The sequence below is a fragment of the Canis aureus genome, chromosome 24 (assembly GCF_053574225.1).
Source record: "Canis aureus isolate CA01 chromosome 24, VMU_Caureus_v.1.0, whole genome shotgun sequence".
Classification (NCBI taxonomy): domain Eukaryota; kingdom Metazoa; phylum Chordata; class Mammalia; order Carnivora; family Canidae; genus Canis; species Canis aureus.
In genome coordinates, this window is record NC_135634.1 from 35,098,318 (window position 1) to 35,125,793 (window position 27,476).

The window sequence follows — 27,476 nt, forward strand, 5'->3', positions numbered from 1 at the left end:
AATCTGAATCTCTCATGTAAGCATTATTTTGATATTAGAGTACATTTCCATGAACAAAAATTATTCTTTTCTAGAAGTCTTAGTGAATGACTTTGAATTTTTAGTTTTCTATTCCATTCCTTAAAAAGTTTTTTTAAAGATTTTATTTGTTCATGAGAGACAGACAGAGGCAGAGACAGAAACAGGCTCCCTCTGGGGAGCCTCATGTGGGACTTGATCCCAGGATGGACCCCAGGATCACAACCTGAGCCGAAGGCAGATGCTCAACCACTGAGCCATGCAGGTGCCCCCTCATTCCTTCAATTTTGATGTATTCAAAATGTAGAAACATTTTCAGGATTAAAGTCATGTTGATTAAATTAAAAATTCACCAGAAGATTGAAAAATAAAGTTCTATAAAGCACATTGCATTTCATCTAGCTTCACATACCAGCTTCCATTAGTTATTAAATAAGATAAAATCTTTCATGCCTTGGAGTTGTCTTTTGGGACATCATCCCAAGGTATACACCAGAAACTCATTAAAATCAGGTTTAACATGGTTCTTTCTTATGCTACAGAAAGTATTTGAAATAGAAATTCAAGTACCTTTTTATAGCACTCCTCAGTCGTGAAGCCGGGACTCTCATGTGTAGCATTTCAACAAAGCTCTAGAATAATTTCCTTACTTAATAGATTCTGGGTAGGTTGGGGTTTGGTGTCTATCAAAACAGTATTGTTTGTGGAGTAAAAAAAAAATCTGGCTTTTGGTCTATTTTCTGCTGATTGCTCTGACAAATCACTTAACTTTCTGGATCCACAGTTTCCTAATCTGTGAAATGAGAAATGTTTGGACATCTAAAATGTGAAGTCTGGAAGACACCATTTGTGTGGGAATGGTCGAGGGATCACCAAGACTGGAGGGTAGGAGATGTTGCATCAGACTGCCAGAAAGGAGGAAGAAAAATGAAATGTGAGAGGAACCAGGGAGAGGCGATTAATGACACTCAGAACACATATTGGAGAGGGGATTTTATCCAGAATCCTAGCTTGGGCTGCTGGTTGGCTAGTGACGGTGGTCACTGATTGGCTAGTGATGGTGGTAAGAAGCAGTAAGAACAGATTTGCTGTGGAAGTTGAGCTCAGATTTGTATGTGTATATGTTGAGTTTGAGGGTTGGTGAAGACAAGTACATTGTCATGTCTAGTGGACAGTTACCACATACTGATCTGGAGTTTGGGAACAAGACTTGGTAGCTGCTGATGAGATTTGGAGATATGAGACACAAAGGTGATGGCGGCAGCCGTAGGAATGAGTGAGCTTGCCTGAGCAAAGTGGGAACATGTTCTTGAAGGCAGGTGCATGTGCTCATGTGCAATTGATCCCAATGTCTGACACGTAGTTGCTCAAATGGTTCTCATTTCTTTGGAGACTGAGAGCATAAGCCTGAACATTTAATACCACTACTGTTCCAAAAGACTGTGGAAGTTCTTGCTAAGAGGGATACAGGAAAAACTAGGAAAGTGTGGTTTATAACTTGAATTTCTCTCAATTTAGCCACGTTGAAGAAACATAACTTATTAACTATCTACTTGTTAATGGAAGTGTCTTTTTTCGATAGGCATTTCAGAATTTGCTACCTCTCCGGAGAAAGTCAGTGATTACATTTCTCCACTTTTGAGCTTTGCTGCAGAGCACATACCACGGGCAAAGCACAAAGAAACGCCTCTCTACATTCTCTGCACAGCTGGAATGAGAATCCTTCCTGAAAGGTGATCCTCCAGAGGGCAGGCCAGGCCTGGATGGCCATGGTGGTGGTGGTGGTGGTGGTTTATTTCCCCCCTTCCTCTTTCTGTCCCTTTTCCTTCTCTTCCTCCTCTTCTATTATTACCACCAAAAGGAAGACATTAAAAATTCTTCAAATTCGAGATAGTACCAAAACTATTCTCTTAGCCAAAACTCACCAAAATCTCTTAATGTATTTGTTTATTACTATAAATAATAAACTACAAAGTAAACAGTAAAGTATAAACTATAAAGTTGTCATAAAAAAACTCATTTTCTATGTCATTAATTTAAGGATTGCAGTTGTAGTTTTACATCTAGGAATCACAGAATTCATACAACTCATGAAATTCCTAAAATAAAGTTTTATTCAGTGAATTCCTTTGGTTTTGAAATTTACTGTTTTCATATAGGATATACTGGAGCCATAGTTTTTGTTTTGTTTTATTTTGTATTTTCTTTTTTTAAAACAGAAAAATTTAGCACATATTTTGATATGCAAATTTTGGGGTTGTCTTACAGCCAGCAGAAAGCCATCCTGGAAGACCTTCTGACTGATATCCCCGTGCACTTTGACTTTCTATTTTCTGACTCTCATGCAGAAGTAATTTCAGGGAAACAAGAAGGTTGGTATATTGGTCTTCAACTTGAAATTTGGGAAGTTATTCCTTTAAGGCTCCCCCCCATTTTTCCCAGTGTATGCTTCACTAAATTACTTTTTGTATCTTAAAAATTAGGAAATCATAGCCTTGAAATATTATTTTTAAATAGCAAAATTAGTTTCTTATATGACTGGTCTTTATTATCCAAACATTAAGCCATTAAAAAAAATAGCTCAGTTTGTGTTTACCGTATTTAGGAAACATACATTGGATTCATTTTGATATAAAAGGTTTGTGTTCCTTGCCTAAGTTATATAGCTTCCTGGAATTATGATTACTGCATTGGAGTCTTCTGTTGATTTACTTACTATTCTTGACTTTGATACACTGAGAAAATATTATTTCTGTTTTCAAATAACTGATTCTACTTGAGAATGAAATGACAAGTCAGTGAGATATTATTTGGGGAATAGCTTGCTAGAAATGGTGACCAAAAGCATTTATTTCAAAGTCATCTATCATTTCAGCAGATACCCTCTCTGTGAAAATAAAAACTGGGTGAAATTTAGATACTGCCATTGAGTTATTTACAGACAAGGGAGGAACACAGTTAGCTGCCATATGAGGTAGAGTCTTTGGTGCCATAAGGAAGGAAAGGAAAAAGGATCATGGGAGTTTGAGCTTTTTTTTCTTGCTAGGGATGTCATGAAACAAGTGACATTTGAACTGTGCCCCTAGGGATAGTTATAAGCATGCTGGAGCATGGCCAGGGTGGGGCTTTAAGAGAGCAGTAGGAAGTACCTTCTAAACAGGAAATGATTCAAGTCAGCATCAGTTAGAAAAGCTGTTCTATGGACAGAGGAACAAAAATATTTTAGTTTGAGCAAATTATAGCCCTTTTGAAAGGTGGTAGTGATGTGAAAAGTTGAACAGTTTTTGTGACGTTGGTGTCATGGCAGCGTGAGTTGTTCCTTATATGTCTCCCATTTGATTTAAACTAATAAAACACCCGTGACCCAGAAAAAACCACTCTAGATAGGATACCCAACAGATCCATCCTCTCAAAATGGGTGGCTTGAACCTCAGAGGAAGCTATGGAGCCAGGCAGGTGGTAGCCGGGGCAGCGGTAGTCCAACACAATTTTTCTAATGGAGGACATGAAGGGTGAAAGTTGTGAGTTAGGGATTTACCCAACAGCACATGCCAGGGCCTGTTATTCTCTCTGAGCAGAGATCACAGTGACTGAGAGGAGGGAAGGAAGAGGAGGACAGCACAGAGAACTGAAGGAATGTGTTTCCTTCTGTCTGCCCCAGGATTTTGGCAAGAGGATCATCCATGGACCTCTGGGACCACCCCCATCTTGAAGATCCCCTACTAGGCTATGAGCACAATCAAAGCCCCAAGTACTAAGCACACACCTCCACCAACACTGCAGTCAGCCTTTTTTAAAATTAGTAACCTGTTGAAGTATTAGAATTAAAGTAAAAAAAGACTTACCTAAATAAGAAGGGTGTTCACTACTTGAAATGCAATAGAACACTTTTTATCAAACACTGAAAAATCAGGTTAATATGGCAATTTTCCAATAATAGAGCCCAAAAACATGGAATATTTAAATCTAACTGATGAAGAATTCAAAATAGCTATTATGAAGAAATTCAGTGAGCTATAAGAAAACTCAAGCAAATACAGTGATCTCAGCAATAAAATTAATGAACAGAAGGAGTACTTTACCAAAGAGATTAAAATTCTAAAAAATCAAACATTTTGGAGCTGAAAAATCCAAGACATGAGATGAAGAATGCACTAGGAAGCATTGGAAATAAAGCAGATGGAGGAGAGAATAAGCAAGCTTGAGGATAGAAATATAGAAATATTTCCCATAGAAGAGCAGTGAGAACTAAGATTTTTAAAAAGTGAAGAAGCAAAAAAAAAAAAAAAAAAAAGTGAAGAAGCCCTCTGAGAACTATCAGACTCCATTAGAAGAACCAACATAAGATTAGAGGGTATCCCAGAAGGAGAAGAGAGCAAGGAGCAGAGTATTTAAAGAGCTCATAGAAAACTTCCAAATCCAGGGAAGGAATTGGATACATAAGTCTATAAAGCTGATGGACCACCTTTATCTCAGTGCAAAAAGACCATCTCTGAGACACATTACATTAAAATTGTCAAAAGTCAGTGATAAATTATTTTGAAGGAAGCAGGGGTTGAGGGAAAGATATTACCCTACAAAGCAAGTCTCATCAGGCAATCAGCAGATTTCTCAGCAGAAACTCTATAGGCGGGCAGCCCGGGTGGCTTAGCGGTTTAGCTCCGCCTTCTGCCCAGGGCCTGATCCTGGAGACCTGGGATCGAGTCCTACGTCAGGCTCCCTGCGTGGAGCATGCTTCTCCCTCTGCCTGTTTCTCTCTCTCCCTCCCTCCCTCTCTGTGTGTCTCTAATAAATAAAAAATCTTAAAAAAAAAAAAAAAAAAGAAAAGAAAAGATACTTCTTCATTAAAAAAAAAAAAAAGAAACTCTATAGGCCAGGAGAGAGTGGAATGACATTTTAAAATACTGAAAAATACAAATTGCTAGTTGAGAACACTCTCTCTGGCAAAGATTTCCTTTGTATATAAAGGCAAAATAAAGGCTTTCCCAGACAAACAGAATGCAAGGGAGTTCACCACCTCCAAACAGCTTACAAGGAATGTTGTAAGGAGCTTTCAAGCTGAAATGAAAAGATGAAGGTGCACAGAAGTCTGATTAAGGTGATAATAGAGTCAGAAAAACCAATTTTTTTAGAATAATATATTGAAGTATAAGGTTAAAGGAGAAAGAGCATTAAAAATACCTATAGCTACTGCGACTTGGTCACAGCATACAAAGATAATATGTGACATCAAAAATATAAAAGGATGGAAACTTTATAGGTGAACAAAGATAAATTGCTATCAGTAGAAAAAAGACTTATCTATGAGCTGTTTTATGCAAACCTCATGGTAACCACAAAGCAAACATCAGAGTAGAGAGACACAAAACAAAGGGGAGACTAAGGAAATTGTGGAAACCATGGAAAACCACAAACTTTAAAGATAGACATAAAGAGAAGTAAGAAAACAAGGGAGAGAACAACCTAACCAGAAGGCAAAACACAAAATGGCAGTGGTATATCCCTACATATCAGTAATCATCCTAATGTAAAGAGATTGAATTTACCAAGAATGGGAGAGAATTTTTGTAAGCTGTATATCGGATAGGTGTTAATATCCAAAATATGTGAAGATCTCCTACAACTTAATAACAAAAAATTAACAATTTGATTAAAAACTAATGTGCCTGGGTAGCTTAGTTGGTTGAGTGTCAGAGTCTTGGTTTCAGTTCATCATGATCTCAGGGTGGTGAGAGCCCCACATCAAGGTCCGTGCTCAGCAGGAAATCTGCTTGAGATTCTCTTTCTCTTCCCTTTGCCCTCCCCCGCCCCCATGCCCACTGGCTCTCTCAAATAAATCTTTAAAAAGAAAACTAAACTAAATAGACCTTTTCCAGATAGGATATCAAAAAGGCCAATAGTACATGAAAAGATGCTCAGCATCACTAATCATTAATGAAATGCAAGTCAAAACCACAGTGAGATTTCATCTCATACCTGTTAGAATGGCTGTCATCAAGAAGACAAGATAGCAGGTGCTGGCAAGAATGTGGTGAAAGGGTAACTCTTAACGTGTTGTAGGTGGGAGTGTAAATTGTACAGGCACTGTGGTAAACAATGTGGAAGTTCCTCAAAAATTCGGAACTAGGTGTACCATATAGTCCAGTCGTTCCACTTCTGGGTATGTACCCAAATAAAACAAAAACAGGATTTCATCACAATGTCTGCGCTCCCATGTTTACCATAGCTTTAGTTACAAGAGCTGAGACATAGAAACAACCCAAATGCCCATTAGTGGGTTAATGGTTAAAAAAAGATCTGATGCATACATACCATGGAATATTATTCAGCTATGAGAAAGGAGGATATCCTGCTATTTGTGACAAAATGGGTGAACCTTGAGCACATAAGTGAGATAAGTCAGAAAGAGAAAGTACCATTTGATATCACTTATTTGTGGAATCTGAAAAAGTCAAACCTATAAAAAAATAGTAAAATAGTGGCTACCAAGGAATTGGGGTGTGTGTGATAAGATTGATGATGTTTAAGGGTGCAAACTTCTAACAAATAATAAATAAGCCATAGAATTCTACTGGGCAGTGTAATTAGTATAGATAGTAATATTGTACTATAACTGTGATGTGACAAGTATCAGTATAAGGGCACCTTAAATCACAGGTGTAACACACTATACACCTTAAATATGCACAATGTTACATGTCCAATTTATTCAATAAAAACAAAAATTTGGAGAGGTCTTGAATTGTCAGGCGGTGGAGTTTAGCCTTGTTCTACGTCAGTCCAGTCGCAGAGAATAGCGTGTGTTGAAGTGGAGGAGGTGGGCAAGATCAACTAGGTCTCTGTGACAGCTTAAATCAAGGTGTAAGACGTGAAGTGGGTGGAGACTGGATAGAGCAAGTGTAAAAGGGGAATGAGGCTTGGCTACTGAGTGAAAAATGAGAGACGAAGGAACTGGAAGAGTTGGAGTTTTGTTTTTTCAACCTTGCAGTTGGTAGGTTTAACTTCATAAAGCAAAATTACTCCATTATTTCAGAACTGTTTGAAACAAAAACTAGCATCAGGGGAATCCTGTTTTTAGCTATGTAAGTGACAAGAAACTGAATTTTAAGGAGTTCTAGGAAAGCCACTAGAAAAACAAAATATATCGGACGGATTTGTTATTTCCGATAATGTTTTTGCACATTGTCAGGGAGTAAAGTAAATGAGTTGTTTGCGTGGACTGCATCAATAAGAGTTGTACAGAGTATCTTAAAACTTTATTCTTCTCCCCCCTATGAAATGTCTATAGGTGTGTATGCTTGGATTGGCATTAATTTTGTCCTTGGACGATTCGAGCATATTGAAGATGGTAAGTATCATGTTTCCAACCGATATTTTTGACTGGAAATAATAACTGTTCTGTCTAATCCCAAAGGACAAAAAAGGAACTAAGTTTTGTTTTTGTTTTTTAAGATTTTGTTTATTTGAGATAGAGAATGAGAGAGAGCATGACTGGGGGGCAGAGGCAGAGGGAGAAGCAAGCTCCCTACTGAGCAGGGAGCCCGATGTGGGGCACCATCCCAGGGCCCTGAGATCATGACCTGCGCTGAAGGCAGATGCTTAACTGACTGAGCCAGCCAGGGACCCCAGGAGCTACGTTTTGTGACATAGCTAAGTGTGTAGCGTAGAGAGTGTGTAGCTCTTTCCCACCATGAACTTGACTTTAGGCAGGAGGACTAGGCTGAGTTGGGCCTAGGTGGGCTTGAAAGTACCATGAAAATAAGACTCTTCAGAAGATCCCCATTTTCTGGATTGGTTCTGTTCCAATGGATGTTTCTTGTTCTTCCCAGATGAGGAGGCAGTTGTGGAGGTTAACATTCCTGGTAGCGAAAGCAGGGAAGCTATCCTCCGTAAAAGGACAGCCGGTATTCTGGACATGGGAGGCGTGTCAACTCAGATAGCGTACGAAGTTCCCAAAACTGTAAGCTTTGCCTCCTCACAGCAGGTTACTATCCGTGCAAATTTTCTTCCATTTGGTTTGGTTTTCCTTTAACATGTCTCCATCCATTTTTGTTTTGTTTTCTGAGTCTGAACACATCTTTACTGTGCTTGCTGAGGCCCCACCTTCCCAACCCAGGAGAACGGAGTCAGGAGGAAGCCACGTAAACCTCCGCTAAGCCGTTTGTGTTTGTTCATTGAAGTCAGCTGGTTTGTTTTTTGAACTGAGAGTTTCTGTGCGGAATAAATGTCAGTCACATGCTCGAATTTTTGTTTGTATTTTCTCTTCAGTCACTTCTCACCAGATATTGTAATACTTAATGTAATGGCGTCGTATTTCTTAAGTTATAGTTAGGGAAGGTACTGGGTTTTTTTAAGGCTCAGACAGCTTTTGACTTTTCTGGAAAGGATTGAGGTTTGTATGCACTGCTTGCATATTTATGAACTTGACTTTTCTCTGTTTGCTCCATGCCCTTCGGGGCTCCCTGTCACTGCCTGGAGTTTCCCAGTAGGCCAGGCAGCCTTGTAAAGAGAGCACCAGAAAGGTTTCCAGATGCATTCCTGAATTGCTGCAAGTCTTTATGACTCTTTTTCCCATCTAGCTGTAAATTACTATCAAAGCCTGATTTCCTGCACTTTTCCCTAGCATGGTATAGTGCTTAAAAAAGTCTGGGCTCCATCATCACGCTGGCCCCACTAGCTATGTGACCTTACACACATCACTTAACTTCTTTGAGCTAGGTTCTTCATCTATAAATGTGAATGCAAGTACCTTTCACACAGAGTTTTTAAAAGGCTGAAATGAAATAGTGCATATAATGTATCTGATGTACTGCCAGCCACCTAGTGTTCACTCACTAAATGTTATTGGCATATTTATTAAGTGCTTTACAAAAATGCTTGTAAGTTAAACGCGTTATGTGTCCTGCATCTCATCCAGACATGGTTCCAGAAACTATTATACTCTTTGTTAAAAGTCATGTTTTCGCCCTCAAGACAAAGTAAAAAAATACATAGAAAGTGAGTTTAGAAAAGAATACTGAAAAATCAGAGTTAAAAATTTTCCATGGTGCATCATCCAAAAAAGAAAAAAATCATTGTTAGCATTTTGGTATATTTCTTTTCATTCATTTTTTTCCCTACTTAGAGTTTTTTTTAATATGTTTGTTGTAATCTTACTGTTTATACAATTTTGTGTCCCTTGTTTAACCATGCATAAGCATGTTCTTCCATAAACTAATGATTACCATAATTAACTAAAAACTCCTTGGAGTTGTAGATTTTTTTTTTATCTTTTTAAAACATTTTTTTAAGATTTTATTTATTTGAGAGAGCGTGTGAGCAAGAGGGAGGGGCAGAGGGAGAAGCAGACTCCCCACTGAGCAGGGAGCCTGAAGTGGGGCTTGATCCCAGGACCCTGATACCATGACCTGACCTGAATGCAGCCACTCAGGCATCCTGGAGTTACAGATTTAGATGACACCCAGTTTCTTCTCTCATAGAACACAGAAGTCATCTTTGTGTATAGAGACTTTTCAATGTTTAGAATTATTTCTAAAGCATAGGCTTCCACCAGTAGGAAGATGGAGGATGTGAACTATTTTGCTAACTTCCCTTTACAAAAAGTAGTAGTATCACAGATGTGCAGCCCATCTGGAATTTTTTAAGTCAGAACTGTGCTGTGAATTCAGAGGGATGTTTTGAAGGGTCCTTGGGAAATGCAGAAGCAGAAATTTTTGCTGCTTTTGGATGAGAATCATTTTAGATCATTCTTTTTCACAGGAGGTAATTGTTTTTGTATTGCTTAAAATACTAAAGTTTTTTTATCCTTGCATATGCAGGAAGAAGTAGCTAAGAACTTGTTAGCTGAATTTAACTTGGGATGTGATGTTCACCAAACTGAGCATGTATACCGAGTCTATGTGGCCACATTTCTTGGGTTTGGTGGCAATGCTGCTCGACAGAGATATGAAGACCGAATATTTGCCAGCACAGTTCAAAAGAACAGGTAAAGCACCTTCCACTTCTCAGCATTTGCTTTCAGACCTAGGTCTTTCCTCATAGAAAACCTCTCAGGGCAAAGCAGGGAAACCTCAAGCAGCAGAAATACATCAGCACAGTCAGCTTTGACTCCCCTGCTAGTTGAGAAATGAAAGGACACCACGATTCTACCTTTGGCTCTCAATTCTTTTCAGGTTCTGAAGGCAGATCTCTGTCTCTCTCTCTCTCTCTCAGACCCACACCTCCCTGGATTAGAAATTTCACTGTTAACATATTGAAATAGTTTTGAGCCCTGGGTGGTGTATTTCATATTGCAGAGTCCTGGGGAAAATCAGCACGCAGGCTACTGCACATGTCCTGGAGGCCTGCGGTAAGTGATGATCGAATTGTTGATGATTGAAGTGAATTATGTGATATTCTGGTGGTGTTCTGGAAAACCAGCCTGTACAGTTATTTATTGGATAAGACCATAGAGAAAAAAGTTATTCAAGAGAAAGAGGTGATCTAGAAGTCTAAGTTAGTGATTTCAAACATTTTTAGCAGTGAAACTTTTAAAAATGAGTCTCTGGGGAGCCCAAAATGGCGACCAACTGCTGCTGCCAGCATTTCCTTGAGCTCTGTGAGGACTTGCCGGTGGATGAGAACAGGGCCGAGACTTTTGTGCTTACCTGCAGCACCAGGTAGCACAGGCCTTTCAGGAGGGAGAGAACACCCAGATTGCAGAGCATGAGGCCTGTGGTCAGGTGTATGAGAGCTTAGCCACGACTCCATTCAAACTATTACAAACACCAATATTCTTGCCCCAGAGACATGAGCTTCATCAGCCTGTCCATGGAAGAGTATAAGCTGATCCTGTGCACAGGCACCCTGAAAGAGTTTAAGGAAACAAATAAAGATATATGGAAGACAGTGCAGGAGAAGTTTGCCCCCAGGAATCCCAAGGAGAAGCAGAGGGCCCAGGCTCAGTCTTTATCTCACCCATGCACCAAGTCATGGAGTTTTGTACCTTGCCATCATAAATAAAACTGCCCTGATTTACCTTCCTAAAAAATAAAAATGAGTTTATAAAAGAATTCTGGTATAGAAAGCATATAGAACAAATAAAAGCAATACTTTAATGAATTTAAATTTGTAAGTTTAAGTATATAGGAATTATTTATTTAAAATTGGTCCAAAAAAAATAAATAAATAAAAATAAAATTGGTCCATAAGTAAAGCAGAGCTGTTGGATGAATAAAAATATCTGAAATATAGGGTTATATAAAAAATGCCAATTAATAGAGATAAATTGTAGTATGTGGTTCCTAGATCAATTTAATCTTAACAAACCTTTGGAGGCCTGAACTTTAAGAAAGACCAGGTCAGAGCCATTTTGTACCACATTTCCCAGAAATTCACATATGTGAATAGGAAAAGCAATAAAAACTTATTATTTTCCTGCTCCAGACATTAATTGAACGGTGTTAAGAGATTGGTAGTCCCAAAGTTTCTTTTAAACGTGGTATATAGGACATTCTGGTATAATTATTTTTTATAATAGTCTTATTAAATAGAAATATTTTGTAAGTGATGTTTGAATTAGAACTTTGGAGAAAACCAGCAATGCTAATTTTTAATAATAGGTTTTAATGTCAAGAAGCTTGTATAATGGACAGTTGTGTGGTCCTTCTTAAGATGTGGGACAAATGGGATCCCTGGGTGGCGCAGCGGTTTGGCGCCTGCCTTTGGCCCAGGGCGCGATCCTGGAGACCCGGGATCGAATCCCACGTCAGGCTCCCGGTGCATGGAGCCTGCTTCTCCCTCTGCCTGTGTCTCTGCCTCTCTCTCTCTCTCTGTGACTATCATAAATAAAAAAAAAAAAAAAAAAAAAAAGTTAGGATGTGGGACAACTAAAAACAGTGTTGAAGTACATTTGACAAGTCTTGGACTTTTTTTTTTTTTTTTTTTTAAGATTTTATTTACAGGGCATCCCGGGTGGCTTAGCGGTTTAGCACCGCCTTCAGCCCAGGGCCTGCCTGATCCTGGAGACCTGGGATCGAGTCCTACGTCAGGCTCCCTGCATGGAGCCTGCTTCTCCCTCTGCCTATGTCTCTGCCTCTCTCTCTCTCTCTCTGTGTGTCTCTCATGAATAAATAAAATCTTAAAAAAAAAAGATTTTATTTACATATTTATTTGAGAGAGAGAGAGTGTGTGAGAGCACATGTGAGCAGGGAGAGGAGCAAAAGGAACAGGAGAGAGAATCTCAAGGTGACTCTGCAGTGAGTGCCGAGCCAGAAGCAGGGCTCAATCTCACGACCCTGAGATCATCACCTGAGCAGAAATTAAGGGTCAGACACTGGGGCACCTGGGTGGCTCAGTCTGTTAAGTGTCTGCCTTCAGCTCTGGTCATGGTCCCGGGATCCTGGGATCCAGCACCGCATTGCGCTCCCTGCTTCTCCCTCTCCTCCCTGCTCATTCTGTCTCTCACTATGTCTGTCTGTCTCTCTCTCAAATAAATAAATAAAATCTTAAAAAAAAAAAAAAAAAAGTCACTTAACTGACTGAGTCACCCAGACATCTTATCTTGGACTTTAATAATAATTATACACATAAGTCATCACTTTTTACATATGTCATAAATTGAGCTTTGAAATGCATAGTTATCTCTTTGCTATCAGTAGCAATTGAGTTTTAAAAATAATTTTTTTTAAAGATTTTATTTATTTGATGGCACAAGCAGGGGGAGCCAGAGAGGGAGAAGCAGGGAGCCCAATGTGGGGCGCAATTCCCGGGACCCTGGGATCGTGATCTGAGCCAAAGGCAGACACTTAACTGACTGAGCCACCAAGGCACCCCAAAAATTGTTTTTAATTAATGGCAAAGACCTTAGTTTATTACATTCAAGTGCATGTTTAGTTACCCTGATCTTAGGAATAAACAACTTGTCAATTGAGTGACTGATACTAATACTTAAACACTTTTTAGACCAGGGATCAATAGTGGGTTAATTTTTAAAAATTAGTTGAAACAGAGATTCAAAAATAGAATCAAATGGCAGGCATTTTGTTTTATGTTTTCATTTGCCAGTCTTTTGCTCTGGACTCAGGTCTTTTCTTAGACTACACCTGTCATATCTCTGGCATGCACTGCACCTGCTCATCTCAGTGTCATTTTGGCTCTTTAATGACTACAGAGGGCTTAACAAACATTTGTAAAGCAGTTTGATACCAGTTCTAGGTTTTCCCAATTTTTTTAAACCTACTGAATTTGACAGTAGTTTTCAGGCAACTTGCCTCTATCTAAAGCATCTAGCCTGGCTTGGGCAGGGCCAGTTACTTCTTGCCACAGTCACATTTCATCTCTATAATGAAACCCACAAGCTCTAGTGGCAGAACAGGATTGGAAGGGACAGTTGGTGGGCATTCAGTTGCGGTGAACTTGAAACCAAGAGGAACTTAGGAACCATAAACTCACTCAGGCTGAGCGCACCAGGCCACATTGCAGGGTACAGAAAGCACTGGTAGTCTGTGCAGGTAGTTGTCTCACCGGACCCCATTACAGTGTCTGCTGTACACACATGTGGATGGATGGAAATCTTCAAGAGGGGCTCAAGAACCTGTTTCCCTAATCTCATCATCCCAGAACCCTTTTGTTTTCCCACAGAATACCTTGCAGGGCTCATGGTTCACAGAATGTCTTGAGAAACACTGACTTGCAACTACTTTTTCAGAACAATTTTCTGTCAGTCTCAAATCAAGTTTCTCTTTGTTCTGTAGGCTCCTGGGTAAACAGACTGGTCTGGCTCCTGATACTCCATTCTTGGACCCCTGCTTACCCCTAGACATCAAAGATGAAATCCAACAAAACGGACAGACCATGTACCTCCGGGGAACAGGAGATTTTGACCTGTGTCGAGAGACCATCCAGCCTTTCATGAATAAAACAAATGAGACACAGACCTCTCTCAACGGGGTCTACCAGCCCCCGATTCACTTCCAGAACAGTGAATTCTATGGCTTTTCAGAGTTCTACTATTGCACTGAGGATGTGTTACGAATGGGTGGAGACTACAATGCTGCTACTTTTACTAAAGCTGCAAAGGTAACCTTCAAACAAACCCTCTTCTCTCCTGCATGCTTTTGAGAGACTGGTGTAGATAGTGGCACCTTATGTCCCTCCTGCATATTTAGAAGCCCAGCTCAAGAGAAAGGGGAGGTGGAGGGTGGAGGGGTGTAGCATAGCCTGTTGGGGATCCTGTTCCCTTGGTGAGCAGGAGACATAGTCCCAGCAGGAGTCAGAAGTCCACGGTGAGCTAACTTTTGCCACCACTGCATGAGCCACTCTGATCATCAGTGGCTTCTAGATGACAGACTTGAATACTTCTGGGTAATAACGTAGCCAATATCTGGCCACACTCCTGGCAGCCTTCCTGTCCCTCAGTTCTCTTGTCGGCCACTGCCTTTCTGATAGTTTCTTAGGCTCTCTCAGCGGTTCCCCTCCTTTACACCCCTTAAACCTTGGTGATCCTAGACTTCCACCCTTGGCCCTTGTACCTTCAAGCTTTTGGATGGTCTCATCCATGCTCATGGTTCACTGGTAACTGCCTGTCAAAAGAGGCTCTAGTCCTGACCCTGCCTACTAGATTTCATGACCCAAAACAAACGCACCATTTTCTCCATTCCCCTCATTCTGTGATATTGTCTGGGTTAATGGCATCCCTTGACCATCCAGTCCACCTCCCAAAACTCAGAAGTTCTAGACTTCCTCCTGCCATTCATTCCCTCCTCACTGTACAGCCCCTATAATCAGTCAGCAAACTCATTATTTTATGGATAATCATTTCTCAAAGCCCCTCCTACTTTTTGTCCTGCTCTCACTGCTCTCGTGAGGCCTGCATCTGTCACCTGTGCTACTGCAGGATCTTCCCAGTTGGTCTTCTTGCCTCTGGTTCCCTCCATTGTTCATCTCTCATGCGACTCCCAGAGAGTTCTGTCTGAAACACGAGTGCCATCTCTTCTGTTTACAGTCTTCAGCGGCTTCCTTTTGTAGCAGGATAAATCGCAAATGCCTTAGCATGTCCCTAGTCTCCCGGGAGCCTCGTTTCCCCACCTAGCACATCCTTATGATAATCACAGCGAGCATCTATTCTTTTCCTCGGTACCCAGGCTGCTTCCATCTTGTCTTCATTCACGGTGTCTCCTCTGACCTGAATGCCTGTCCTCCCCTCTCACCCCAGACCAGGTGCTGTTCTGTGTTCCCTCTTGCACTTTCACCATCTCTCAGAGCCTCAGTTTCTTCCTCCTTTGAGATAAGAAGTGTAATCCTAGCCATGCCAACAAGTGGTTCTAAGTATTACGTTCAGAAAAGGCACTTAGTGCTCAATAAATGTTAGCTATGGATATTATTACAAATAATTTCAGAAAAAAGATGGCACCTTTTTCCCTTCTGAAGACAGGCCTTTGTAATGATATCGGTGTTCCCAGAACCTTGTACTGTGCAGCCGCAAACATAGGTACCCGCTCCGAACTAACTAAAGTCCCACTTCACTTTTCTGAAAGCGTATGCCTGTCACAGGCAGTCACACAGTGGGAGAATGAGCACTTTCGAAGAGGGTGGCTATGGGCAGTGAAATTCTCTGTATAACAATAATTTTGACAGCATTTTAAGACCGAATGAGCCCTGTCTATGCTGATCAGTAAGTATTTGCTGGATGCTTGTGCATCTCATCTTCACATTACACATGGAAGTTAAGCTTGTGTTACTTAATTGTTATGAATATGAATTGGGTAAACCCTTTTTAAAATGAACATAGCATTTAGCCTTTACCAATGATTTATTTACGGTGAAATTTCTTCCAGGATTATTGTGCAACAAAGTGGTCGATCTTGCGGGAACGTTTTGACCGCGGACTCTACGCCTCACATGCTGATCTCCATAGGCTAAAGTAAGCAGTGGGTGGCTGAGCCCACACGGTTTCCAGAAACAATGTAGTAGTGGTAGCCGCTGGCTTGCCACACCCTGCTTTTGCATCCTCATCCTTCACTGTTTCTCCTCACCCACCCTTGGCTCCTTTCCAGTGGGACAACAGATACTTATGTCCAGATATACCTTATGGGTTTTTATTCAGTTTTGCTTTCCTTCCACCTGGAGTGCCCCTGTTCTTCCCTTGCTTGTTGAATCCCTGGCCAGACCTCAGAGTCAGGTCAGGATCTATCCCTTTCAAGTCTCCCCCTGCCCATTCAATCAGACTCCATTACTCTGTCCGACTCCAGAGCACGCATATGTCTCCCTAGTGGCATTTATCAGATTCCACCCTATTTCATAATTATTTGTTGCTTTTTAAAAATCCTGTCATTATAAGTCATTTAAGTATGCTGGCTATCCTGTTTTTTGTTATATCTCATTACTGACTTAGCTCAGCACTTTGTAATAAGTAAGCCTCTGATAAGCATTTAGAACCATAGAGTATCAGAGCTGCAAAGGACCCTTCAGGCTTTTCATTTTATAATAAAGTAACCTAGGTCCAAAGAAGTTGGAGCTTGCTCAGTGTTTATCAGAGAGTAAATCCCAGAATGCCCAAGAAAAAACATCTGTCACGGCAGTGTATTAAATCATACTGAGACAAAGTGTCCTGAGCTACTGAGTTTGACAGGTGAACTGTTGTGGGACAAGGGGCAAGTAAATCAGCTGGAAGTGCATGTAATTGGTTCACCTGCTCGGAATGCTGGCCTGGTGAAGCCTGTGCACCCGCCCCTGGGTCTCGGGGGAAGGCTCTCTCACTGCACGGTTCAGTGTGACCAGTAAATGAATCCCGCTTACATTTGTGCTTGGTGTTCATAGGTACCAGTGCTTCAAATCTGCTTGGATGTTCGAGGTGTTTCATAGGGGCTTTTCATTTCCTGTCAACTATAAAAATTTAAAGACGGCCTTACAAGTTTATGACAAGGAGGTTCAGTGGACGCTCGGAGCAATCCTTTACAGGACCCGTTTTTTACCCTTAAGGTACGGCTCTGAATTTGGTAACAAGAATCAAAAGATAGGCCTCTCTGCAGTTATGACGCAACGTGGTGGCTGTGGTGTGTGGATGTTTGGGGTGTGCACTGGCTATGGGCAGGACTGTAGAGGCAGTGAAGTTTGACTCTGGTCTTTCCCACCAGCACTTGCTTCCCACCTCACCCGTCCCATCATATACAGCATGAAAGTGTTGTTCTTTGCCTTTATGGCTTTGGACTCCTTCTCAAAATGTTTTTAAGGTATAAAATAAATAACAGGTTAGCCTCTACCTTTGGCTCAGGTCATGATCCTGGGGTCCTTAGGCTCCCTGCTTAGCAGGGAGTCTGCTTCTCCCTCTCCCTTTACTCCTCCTCCCTGCTTGTTCTCTCTTTGTTTCAAATAAATAAATAAATAAAATCTTTACAAAAATAAAAAATAAAAGATTACAGAGGAAACCACTGTATTGAAATACATTTCCCGAAGTGCTACAGAAAACATATTTGAAGTATAGTAATAATGTGTTCTTTTTTGTTAATACATGAAATAACCAATCTGGCAGCAGAACTAGTACTCTCTATCATTTCAGTAGTTTGATGTCTGTATTCATGGTTAGTGGAAATGACAGTCAGAGATTGGCAAATAAAGGTGGACATTTTTCACCATTCACATTCACAGACCTGGCTGTCAGCTGACCCCCCCCCCCAATAGGATCCCTGGGGGCACTGATAAAGGAGGAATTCGCTTTTGGGTTTTTTTTACCTCTTCATCTAATTGAGCATGTCCCAGCAATCCATATAGCTGCATTACCTGCAAAAATTGTGGCTAATGGGTATTACTGCTCACAGACAGGTGGTCTGATTCCACCTTGGCTTCCGTGTGTTAGTAAAACTGTCACGGTTCTTTTAAATTTCTCTGATTTTTGTTACCCAAATTATAGTGACAGTAACTGCTGCAGACTAGCGAATGCACTTTCGCGTGGTCTCTTGTTTAATACTCACAGCCACCCTCTGTTAGGCCACGTTAACCCCCATTTTAGAGGTAAGGAAACGGAGTCCCAGAGACCGAGAAGACAGTTTTTGTCTGCAGAGCCGAGTCCTCAGCCAGCTCCCGTGGGCCCATATCCTGTGCACGATGACATCGCATGCCTGCCTGAGGAGGCCTGTTCTCGCTTACCTGTTGTGTTTGTTTTTGTTTCCATGTGGGCAGAGATATCCAGCAGGAGACCTTCCGGGCCAGTCACGCCCACTGGCGGGGCTTCTCCTTTGTCTACAATCACTACCTGTTCTCAGGCTGCTTCCTGGTAGTCGTGCTCTCCATCCTCCTCTACCTGCTGCGGCTCCGGCGCATTCACAGGCGGACGCTCCGCAGTGCTTCGACTGCCACCCTCTGGCTGGAGGAAGGCCTCCCGTCCCAGAAGATTGCTGGTACCTTATGAACGGGGATTTGAGAGTCCAGGAAGACTTTCTGAAGGAAAAGCCATTTTTTGCCTCAGGGTTTCTCCTCTTTATTTTCATTCAGTTTTTTTCCCTTTCCTTTTTGTTCCTTGAAACAGAGACAAAATCCATTGTTTGTAAGCTCTGCTGTCCCAGAGGTAACGCATTTAGCCGTTCTGTATACAGCTTTAAATTGAGGAGCAGGGAAAAGGGAAAATCACTACATTTTTGCTGCATAGGATAGCTACTAAGATTTTTTATTTTTCTTTGAGGTATGTTAAATTTTAAACAGATGCACTTTGATATTGGAGGGAATATGGCAAAGCTGTTTCTATCAGAAAAGGTAGCGCTGTCAAGTGATGCTTTCCCAGAACCAGAACCCAATGACTGAATCATAGTCCTCTTTTTGTCTCTCTCAAAAGCTCTGACCTACACAGGGTAGTGATGTGTGATACCAGATCTGTCACTGTAAGTTTTCTTGTAGGCTTAAAAAAAATCAAAGCTATTTCTTTTTTTTTATTTTTTTATTTTTTATTTTTTTCATTTATTTATGATAGTCACACAGAGAGAGAGAGAGAGAGGCAGAGACATAGGCAGAGGGAGAAGCAGGCTCCATGCACCGGGAGCCTGACGTGGGATTCGATCCCGGGTCTCCAGGATCGCACCCTGGGCCAAAGGCAGGCGCTAAACCGCTGCGCCACCCAGGGATCCCTCAAAGCCATTTCTATCTGAGATAAATATAAGCACCAAGAGGTAACTATTTTTAAAAGTGATAGTCCTAGAAGATGTGAAATAATGACTAGAGCAGTGTGTATGTGTGTGTAAGAGAGAAAGAATATGTGTGTGAGAGAATCTGGGTGTGTGTGTGTGAGGGAGAAAGAACGTATGTGTAAGAATGAGAATGTGTTTGTGTGAGATGTTTGTGTGTGTGAGAGAATGTGTGTGAGAAAGAATGTGTATGTGTATGAAAGAGTGTATGTGTGTGAGAAAGAATATGTGTGTGAGAGAAAGAATGTGTGTGTGAGAGAAATGTTTATGAAAGATGAGAGAATGCAATGCTCTTTTAAAAACACACACTTTAAAAAACAAAAACACACACACTTTAGAATTTACTGTTTATTTCTTTTAATGTCAAAAAATCCCCATTACCATTATCTTTTCTGACCACAGGTAATGACTTTCTCAGTCCCACCTTTCAACAGCCTTAGAATATTATGCCTTTGAGTGAGTTGGAAAATTCATCAAGTTTCACTGGTTTTGATGTCATTAGAACTGGAACTAGTGCCTACTGACAGGCAGACACATTAGCGTTTCTTAGTGGTACATTTTTGCTGGTTTAATTGCACTCCAGTTTCTTCCAGCTTCAAGTTGGTGTTCCCCTCCGTAATGAAAAATGGTCTCAGTGGTTTTACCTTGGAAATTGTGTACTTAGCTTGACACGTTGTCTTTATTCTGGTCTTGGTTGGGGCTCTGGTGGTAATGCCACTGTAAATCCAGACTAAGAGAAAGGTCTGACATTAATAGAAGAAATAAATTCACATGTAGAGAAAACAAGTTTGACGTTTTAAACAAAAACCTAAGGAGGGCAGCTGGATTGGCATATGTGAGATCAGTTGTTTTTCACCTATTCATTTAGTTTAGAAGTTTAGGAATTCTCATACCTAGATTTTTTAGGGGAAGTTCTTTTTGTGAGTGTGTATGTGTGTGTGTGTGTGTGCATGCACGCTATTTCTTAGCCCCAGAACAGTTAAATTTGTCTGGTTGGCAACGTATGTATATTTTGAGAACCATCAGCTGCTTTTCCAGACATCATTGATTAGAGAGAAAGGGTTCAGACCCTGAAGCCCTTATTTAACTTAAAAAAATTACATTTTTATGTTTATTAACTATATAAAACATAGCATATATTTTAAGCATATGGATGACTTGAAAAGATCACAAATATATAAAAGAAATGCAAATTCTCTTACTCTGCTCTTCAAAGTGAATATTCAATAGTGAGAAAGTTATGGGTAGAATCTTTGTGTCTCAGATATACAGAAGGTTAGAGGAGCTATGTGGTGGTACAGCCCCTGCTGTGTGGTCTTGTGTCAGGATGGAAGTAAATGTCCCTGTGGAAGATCCACCTTCTGAAACGCTGATCCTCAGCTATTTAAGTGCTTGATCCCTGGTAAACACTGTTCCTTACCAAGACCCAGCCACAGGTGAGCTGTGTCTTAGATACCCCAGAAGTAGAGTGAGTTGCTGTGCTTCCCCTTGAAACCTCAGACAGTGTTTCTTCTGCAGACTGTGGCATTAGTGGCAAAGAGGAAGTGTGTTTACACTTGAGCTTTTCTACTGCCAACCACTGGGAATAGTAACCTGGAAACGAAACTCCTCCGATTCCTGAAGTATGTGCTTTTTTACCTTTAAAGTCAAGGCAAGGATTAGCCAGCATAGACCCAGATTTAAATGGGCCTTAATTAAGATTTCCTACCATAAATAGCCACTTTTTCAATAAAGGGTGCCAATTTGGTCCAGCTCTGTACCGTTTGCGGAGCAGAATCGAGAAAAACAGATCTGCTTTTATGCCTGGTTTGTGGATCCCTCTGCAAGCACCTACCTAACTCTCCAAAAGAAATCCCCAAATCAGTGTTCTGAGACCCAAACAAACTTCTACGTTACATAGCTAAGTGCCCATGTTCCCCTGCCAAGGAACTCCCTGGAGCAGGGCTTGGCAAACTTGGCCACAGGGAAAGCCTAGAAGCCCTTGAACTGAGAATGGTTTTTCAGTTTTGGAAGGGTTGTTAAAAGAAATTAGAAAGGTGGGGGGGGGGGGGGGGAGGCAAAGAATATGCAAAGAGACACATGTGACCTATAGAGGCTAAAATATTTACTAAATGTCCCTTTATGGACATCCATTACTTGTTGATGTTCATGGACCCCTGCTCAAGAAGGCATATGCATTGGCATTCTCTTAATTCAGGAAGCTAGTTACTGTTTGTGGGGACAAAGACAGGCAAGAGAAGTGACTAAACTTCAGTCTTAAAATATTTGTGTATGCATCAGAATCGCACTTATCTAAGTTATTTTCAAGAACCATTTTCTAATAAGCCAGCAAACATGCCCTCCTTCCCCAGATTTAAAAAGCGCTGTTCCAAGTACTCACCATGTGGTGTTGGGAGGTCTGCAATCTCGAGAGGACTGAACATGGGTCTTTCTGATGCAAGGGAGGGCCAGGGTGAAAGGCAGGTCCTAGAGGAGCTTACTTCAGGAGAATTCATATCAAGGGCTGGTCAAGAAGGCAGGGAACTCAGAATACTTGAAGTAAGAAGCAAAAGAAATTAGACTGGTGGAAATTTGCTAATAGCCTTGTGGAAGAAAAACACTCTGTGTTGAGCCTTGCTGGAAGTGTGCTACAGGAAATACTGTTGTCCCATCCTCAGTACTGTGCGATGCTTCTTTCTAAACCTTCCAAGGACACTAGCAAAGATTTTACAGTCCATTGGAGGACATCACAGTAAAAGTACAAACACATACCCATTTGAACCAGTGCTTTTTGCATATTTTTGAACCAGTGCTTTTTGCATATTTTTGCCCTAAACTGCAAGCCTTAAGCCTGGGGGTAAGCTGGAGAGGTGCCTGCAGCTAGGCCCGGCCCCTCTGGAGGCTGGGAGAGTCACTTGTTCACTACCCGTTTCCACATCTGCACACTCAGGTAGGCAAACTCTAGATTGATAGATATTTAAATTTTAAATATCAGGCCTACATAGAATAGTTTTCCTTAGAAGAAGCATGCATCACTTAGCGAGAAACTCAAAAAGGCAAATGTGTTTTCTAAGCTTTTAAAAAAAATCAGCTTTAGGATTTTGTGTGGTTATGTGCAATGCAGCAAAACTACCTACACATAAATTATTTCGTTATTTATTTCTTTCTTCCATGTTTCATTTTTTTTATGATTTTTTTTTTCCTGTTCTGTAATGAATGATGTGACCAACCCAGGAAATTCTTTGTTCTGTTACTGAGATGATATTTTACACTTAAGAATTACAAAACTTAAGGAGATCTTTAAATGTTTTTTTTTTATAATTAAAATAATGTTTTCCATTCAAGGTAAGAATAATTATCTTTGGGGTATTGTGGTAGTGTATCATTTCCGTGTTTGGCCATCTCATGTTGCCAGACGTATACGCAGATGGGTGTCAAGAGCCAATAAAATGAAAGCTCATCCACTGGCCCATAGACTCTGTGTGAACTTGCTTTCTTACCACTAAAATAAGTTTTTCTCTCCCGTTTGAACCTTGTTACCTGTTAGAATGCTTAGTTGAACTTGAATCTAAATTCAGTAAAATAAATTGTCTGAGTCTGACCGCAACTCTGCATTTGCTCTATTTATGTGCTTGTAATGAAGCACTGTTGTCTGTATTCTGGAGGGAGGATTCTTTGTCCAGCAGCACAAAAGTCAAATATTTCCCCAGGAGAAATATTTACCAAGGTGTAAAGCCACCTGTGTGTCAACAATAAAGGTCGTTCTGAGACAAATGTTGCTAGGGTTATCGTTTTTAAAATAACTATTAACCATTAATATAGCCCAGAAACTGAAATTAACCAACTTTAACACATTTTCCCTTAAAACTCTAAAATCAAATGTAGACTTTACATTATACAATTCTTCAGTTAGATCTAGGCTTAAAGTCATTGGCTTATTTCCAGACAACTGTGAATGTCACTGTTCGTGTTACTAGTAAGTAACTATTAGAAACGCCAGCTCTTTCAGCTGTCTGAGAACATATCAACAGAGGTTTTCCCCGGCCGGGGGGGTGCGGGGTGCTGCTGAGGCATAACCCAAAAACACACAATAGAGACAGAAGGAGAGGGAAGGGACCAGCTGTTGACAACAAAAAGAAGAGCCTAAGACATACGTACAAGCGGGGTGAGGGACCAGCAGGGCAAAACGGGAGTACAGGGCGAGCACAGAAGCACGGGGCTTGGAAGGCCAAGAATGGGGTGATAATGTTAAAAGAGAATTTAATTTCTGAGGCAGTTCGGTAAATGTAGGTCTTTGGGCCTGAGGATAAATACATGAAAATATTTAAGGCATCTGAAGGTGTCTCAACTTTACTCTGCTTGATTGAAGAGAAGGAAGTACCTGTTTCTAACGGCTGCAGGTGTTAACAGGCCTGAAAGGCAATGGGTTGGGGATTTTTGTTTGTTATCTGTTTCCATTTGTCCCGTGAATCTGGAATGCACCAGCGGCTCTCTCTTGTTCTTTCTCTCTCTCTACTTTTTTTTTTTTTTTTTGAGATCCCGAAACGCTAATGGTTTGCACAGAGGGGTTTTGGCGCTCACACTGGTCTGGGAGCAGAGACGCGAACGTCATCTCTATCAGAGTCAGACTGTCTCCTTACGGAAAGGTCACCAGAGGACAAAGGAGTGTCCTCTTATCCCAAAGGGCCACTTGGCCATGGGGCCGTTGCCTGGAGCATTAGCGCCTGCAGGAAATCAGATACCTCGAGGTGTGTCCCAGCCCCACCTCATCTGGTTGCCTGCCTGAGAGGCTCGGCCTGCCATCTCACCTCCTTGTAACAAAAGAAGAGGTGACCTGTTAAGGTATTTTCATTTGTTCTTAACAAGCAGTTAGTTCCTGCTGCCTGGTGCAGTGTTGCCTCTATTACTACATCCATTAAGGCGGATGAAGCCCTGCCACAGCCCAGACGGGGGCTGGTTTGGCCTCCCCTCTTTGCCCTTCACCCTTGATCCTGTTTGGCAGGTGAATTACTTCTGGGCTCCAGACTTCACGGCCACTTAAATGTTTCTATCAACAGCCCGTTGTGTGTTAGAGACCCAAATAAGAAGCCTCAGAGAAAACCCAGACTTTGGAAAGATTTCTGCCCTGAGAAAAATACTGAAGGCTCCTCGCGGAGCATAATGGTGATGGTCACAAAAGACCGGCCTCTTACTTATCTAAATACGTAAACGCAACTGAATGGAGGGAAAAGAAGACTTTTTTTTCCTCCTGAAAAAAAGGAGAAGGGGAAAGAGTTGGTCTGTGACCAGGTCATCAGAAGACAGAGTGCCTTCCTCATTCCCGGTGTGGAACTTCCTCTTTCATTGTATTATTTCTGGAAAGTGCCCAGGCCAGCTATTCCCAGTGTTCTCACAGGCTTATAATTGGTAGTTTTGATACCACCTTTCACCTTTTTGGCCTCCATGGTAATCAAAATTTGAAGTGGGCAATTTTGAAAAAAAAAAAAGTGAAGAGGGCAATTTTGGAAAGATGAATCCTGTCCTTTCACAGCTTCAACTCCAGGGACCATACCTTGCACTTCCTCCGAAGATTCCATCTTTTCCACCCGACACAAGCTTTATTTATTACTTAGATCTGAGATTCAAAAAGACTGAGATGCTTAAATATTTAATGGGTTCTGCTTATCCTCGTTAAGTTTTTTATTTTGGTTATGGCAGCACGAGAGGATTTTCTGGAATTTCCTGGCCTTTCTCCATTCTGTTCAAATTACATGTTTAAATCACCTCCAGCCTTTTGTGGCCCTATGGTCCATCAGTGTGCCTGTTCACCCTCAACCTCCTTGCACATGAATCCTGATATGTTTACTTTCTGTGTTTTTATATTTATAACTAACCCAGTGAAGAAATACTTTGTAGCTTATAGGTTTTCCTAAATATTTGTCCTAATCAAAATCTGGTTTCTTTGCCACATCACTTTAGGTTTCTAGAGTTTGCAAAGTAAATCTTTTTACAAATCTTTCACTCTCGGTGCACTTTCTTCTTTGAGGATTGCTGAGCTTCATGCATCTTAGAGGCACAGGCCTCTCAGGAATCTGTCCACTTCCTCCTGCCACCATGAAGTTTGCTAAGGGAGTGTTGCATTTTAGAGCTATGTTTAGAAAAACTTAGGAAAATCAAAGTTAATTCAAGTGGCTTCCTTTCTTCTTAACCCATTCAGTCCTGAAGAAAAGGAAAAAGAAAGCCCAGAATCCGGTAGAAATGAGTAGGGGCAAAGAAAGATGAATGTTTCCCAAAGCCCAGCTTAGAGGAATTAATTTCTGTATATTGATCTTATTCTAAACATAATTTCAGAATTTTTTTTTACTCTAAATTATCCTTAAAAATCTGTCACTTTCTAACTCAAACCTCCCTCCCCCACCTAAAGCATCAAATGTAAGAGAGAAAGGATGAATAAGGAGGCGCCTGAGTGGCTGAGTCGGTTGAGTGTCTGCCTTCAACTCAGGTCATGATCCCAGGGTCCTGGGATTGGGTCCCACATTGGGCTCCCTTCTCAGTGGAGAACCTGCTTCTCCCTCTCCCTTACCTGCTCCCACTCCTGCTCCCCCTGCTTGTGCTCTCTCTCTCTGTCAAATATAATCTTTAAAAAAAAAAAAAAAAAAAAAGAGGGTGAATAAGGAAATACCAGAAGAGGGGTGCCTGGGTGGCTCAGTCAATTGAGCATCTACTTTCCACTCAAGTCATGATCCCATGGTCCTGAGATGGAGCCTCACATTGGGCTCCCTGCTTAGTGGCGAATCTGCTTCTCTCCCTCTCTGCCTCTCCCTCTGTCCCTCCCCTACTTGTGCTCTCCCTCTCAGGCTCTCTGTCTCTCAAATAAATAAAATCTTAAAAAAAGAAAGAAAGAAACCCCAGAAGTAAGGATTTCTGTTCACCAGTCATCAGTCAAAGCTAACAGGTGGCAGACCGAGAAGGTATTTTCAGTGACTAAAATTGACAAGGGATTAATATATATTTACAAGGATTCTTACAAATCCACAAGAAAAAGAAAGTCAAGAAAAATGGGCTATGGGTCTTAATAGGTGGTTCTCAGAAGGGTGGGCCCAAATGGTTAACAAGAAGAGATAAATGCAGGAGCCAGAGAAATGCAAATGAAAATAAAGAGCCCCTCGAATGCCATACTTTAAGGGTCAGTCATGATGTGGGGACAGTAACTTCTGTATTGCTGCCAGTGGGGTAAACCGCCGCAGGCACTCTAGAAAGAGAGGTGGAGGCACTTTAAAGTTGGCTGTTCGCATATCCAAGGGCCAGTGCTCCCCACAGCAACGTCTATCCTGAGCTACAGAAGGATGCTCTCCACAGTGTTACTCAAGCTTCCGTTGCTGGAGGGAAGCAAGATCTTGGATAAGTAAGTGGCAGGGGCTGGCAATGGATGACTATGCAGCTGTTAAAAACAATGACCTAGAGGTAAATACAGCAACATGGGTGGACCTTAAAAATAGTATTGGACACTTAGCAAAGAAACGAGATTTGTAGCCTAATGCCATTTACGTAACCATGGCACACAACACCGTGTCACGAGGATACTCAGTATATGTCTGTTGTGTCTATGGAACATTAAAATGGATGTTTTGAGGATACAGATTGGTTCTGGAAAGAGGACTAAGAATAAAGCTGGTCTTGGTTTTCAACTGGCCAACCGCACCTGTTTGCCCAGTCTTCCCTGGTTTAAGTACTGACAGCCTCCCATCCCAGTAAAAAGCCTCAGTTCAGGGCCAATGGGGATGGTTAGTTACCCCATTCCCACCCTGTCCCTTCAACATGGCAGCCTTGAAAAACGTTCAGATAATGACTGTTGGCAGTATCCAGCCAGTTGTCTACTTCACTCAAAGGAAGAACCAAAATTTTTGTAATGGCCTATGAGCATACACACTATGCTTCCCCCAACTCCGCATCTCTCTGACCACCTGTAATTTCTCTCCCTGGCTTTCTCTGCATCAGCCCCACTGGCCTTGGGACCTCAGTGACTCACTGCCCCAAGAAGGCCCACCTGGCCACCTGCTTAAAACTGATACTCCTTCCTCTCCCAGCACTTCCCATCCTCCTTACTGTGCTTTCATTCCCCCCCCCCCCGCCCCTTGGTACCGCCTTCCAGCATACTCTATATTCATTATGTTCATTGTGAATCTCTCTACTAGAATGTAATCCATAGGGACAGAGGGTTTCTGTGTTCATTTTGGTATTCTATCCCTAGGATCTGATACATAGTAAAGGCTCAATAAATATTTGTGGAATGAAAGAAAAAAGATCCTTGTGGGAAGGGGAAACTGTGGGCTGAGAACCAAGGAATAT

General features: G+C 41.4%; 1 protein-coding gene and 1 pseudogene across 2 annotated transcripts in view; both read left to right on the forward strand.

The window, feature by feature from the left end:
• ENTPD4 (ectonucleoside triphosphate diphosphohydrolase 4) overlaps positions 1–22,922 on the forward strand; it is a 35,895-nt gene extending 12,973 nt beyond the window's left edge. Inside the window, exons 5-13 of one of the 2 annotated variants that reach the window (XM_077868828.1) lie at positions 1,601–1,751; positions 2,287–2,390; positions 7,307–7,366; positions 7,848–8,002; positions 9,837–10,003; positions 13,752–14,076; positions 15,834–15,919; positions 16,816–16,977; positions 18,175–22,922. In XM_077868828.1, the coding sequence (XP_077724954.1) occupies positions 1,601–1,751; positions 2,287–2,390; positions 7,307–7,366; positions 7,848–8,002; positions 9,837–10,003; positions 13,752–14,076; positions 15,834–15,919; positions 16,816–16,977; positions 18,175–18,403 (1,439 nt within the window). In that variant the 3' untranslated portion in view covers positions 18,404–22,922. The remainder of the gene's footprint in view (positions 1–1,600; positions 1,752–2,286; positions 2,391–7,306; positions 7,367–7,847; positions 8,003–9,836; positions 10,004–13,751; positions 14,077–15,833; positions 15,920–16,815; positions 16,978–18,174) is intronic. The other variant, XM_077868829.1, reaches the window with a different exon arrangement.
• Positions 10,064–11,019, forward strand: LOC144296586 (ubiquinol-cytochrome c reductase complex assembly factor 2 pseudogene; annotated as a pseudogene).
• Positions 22,923–27,476: the final 4,554 nt, after the last annotated feature.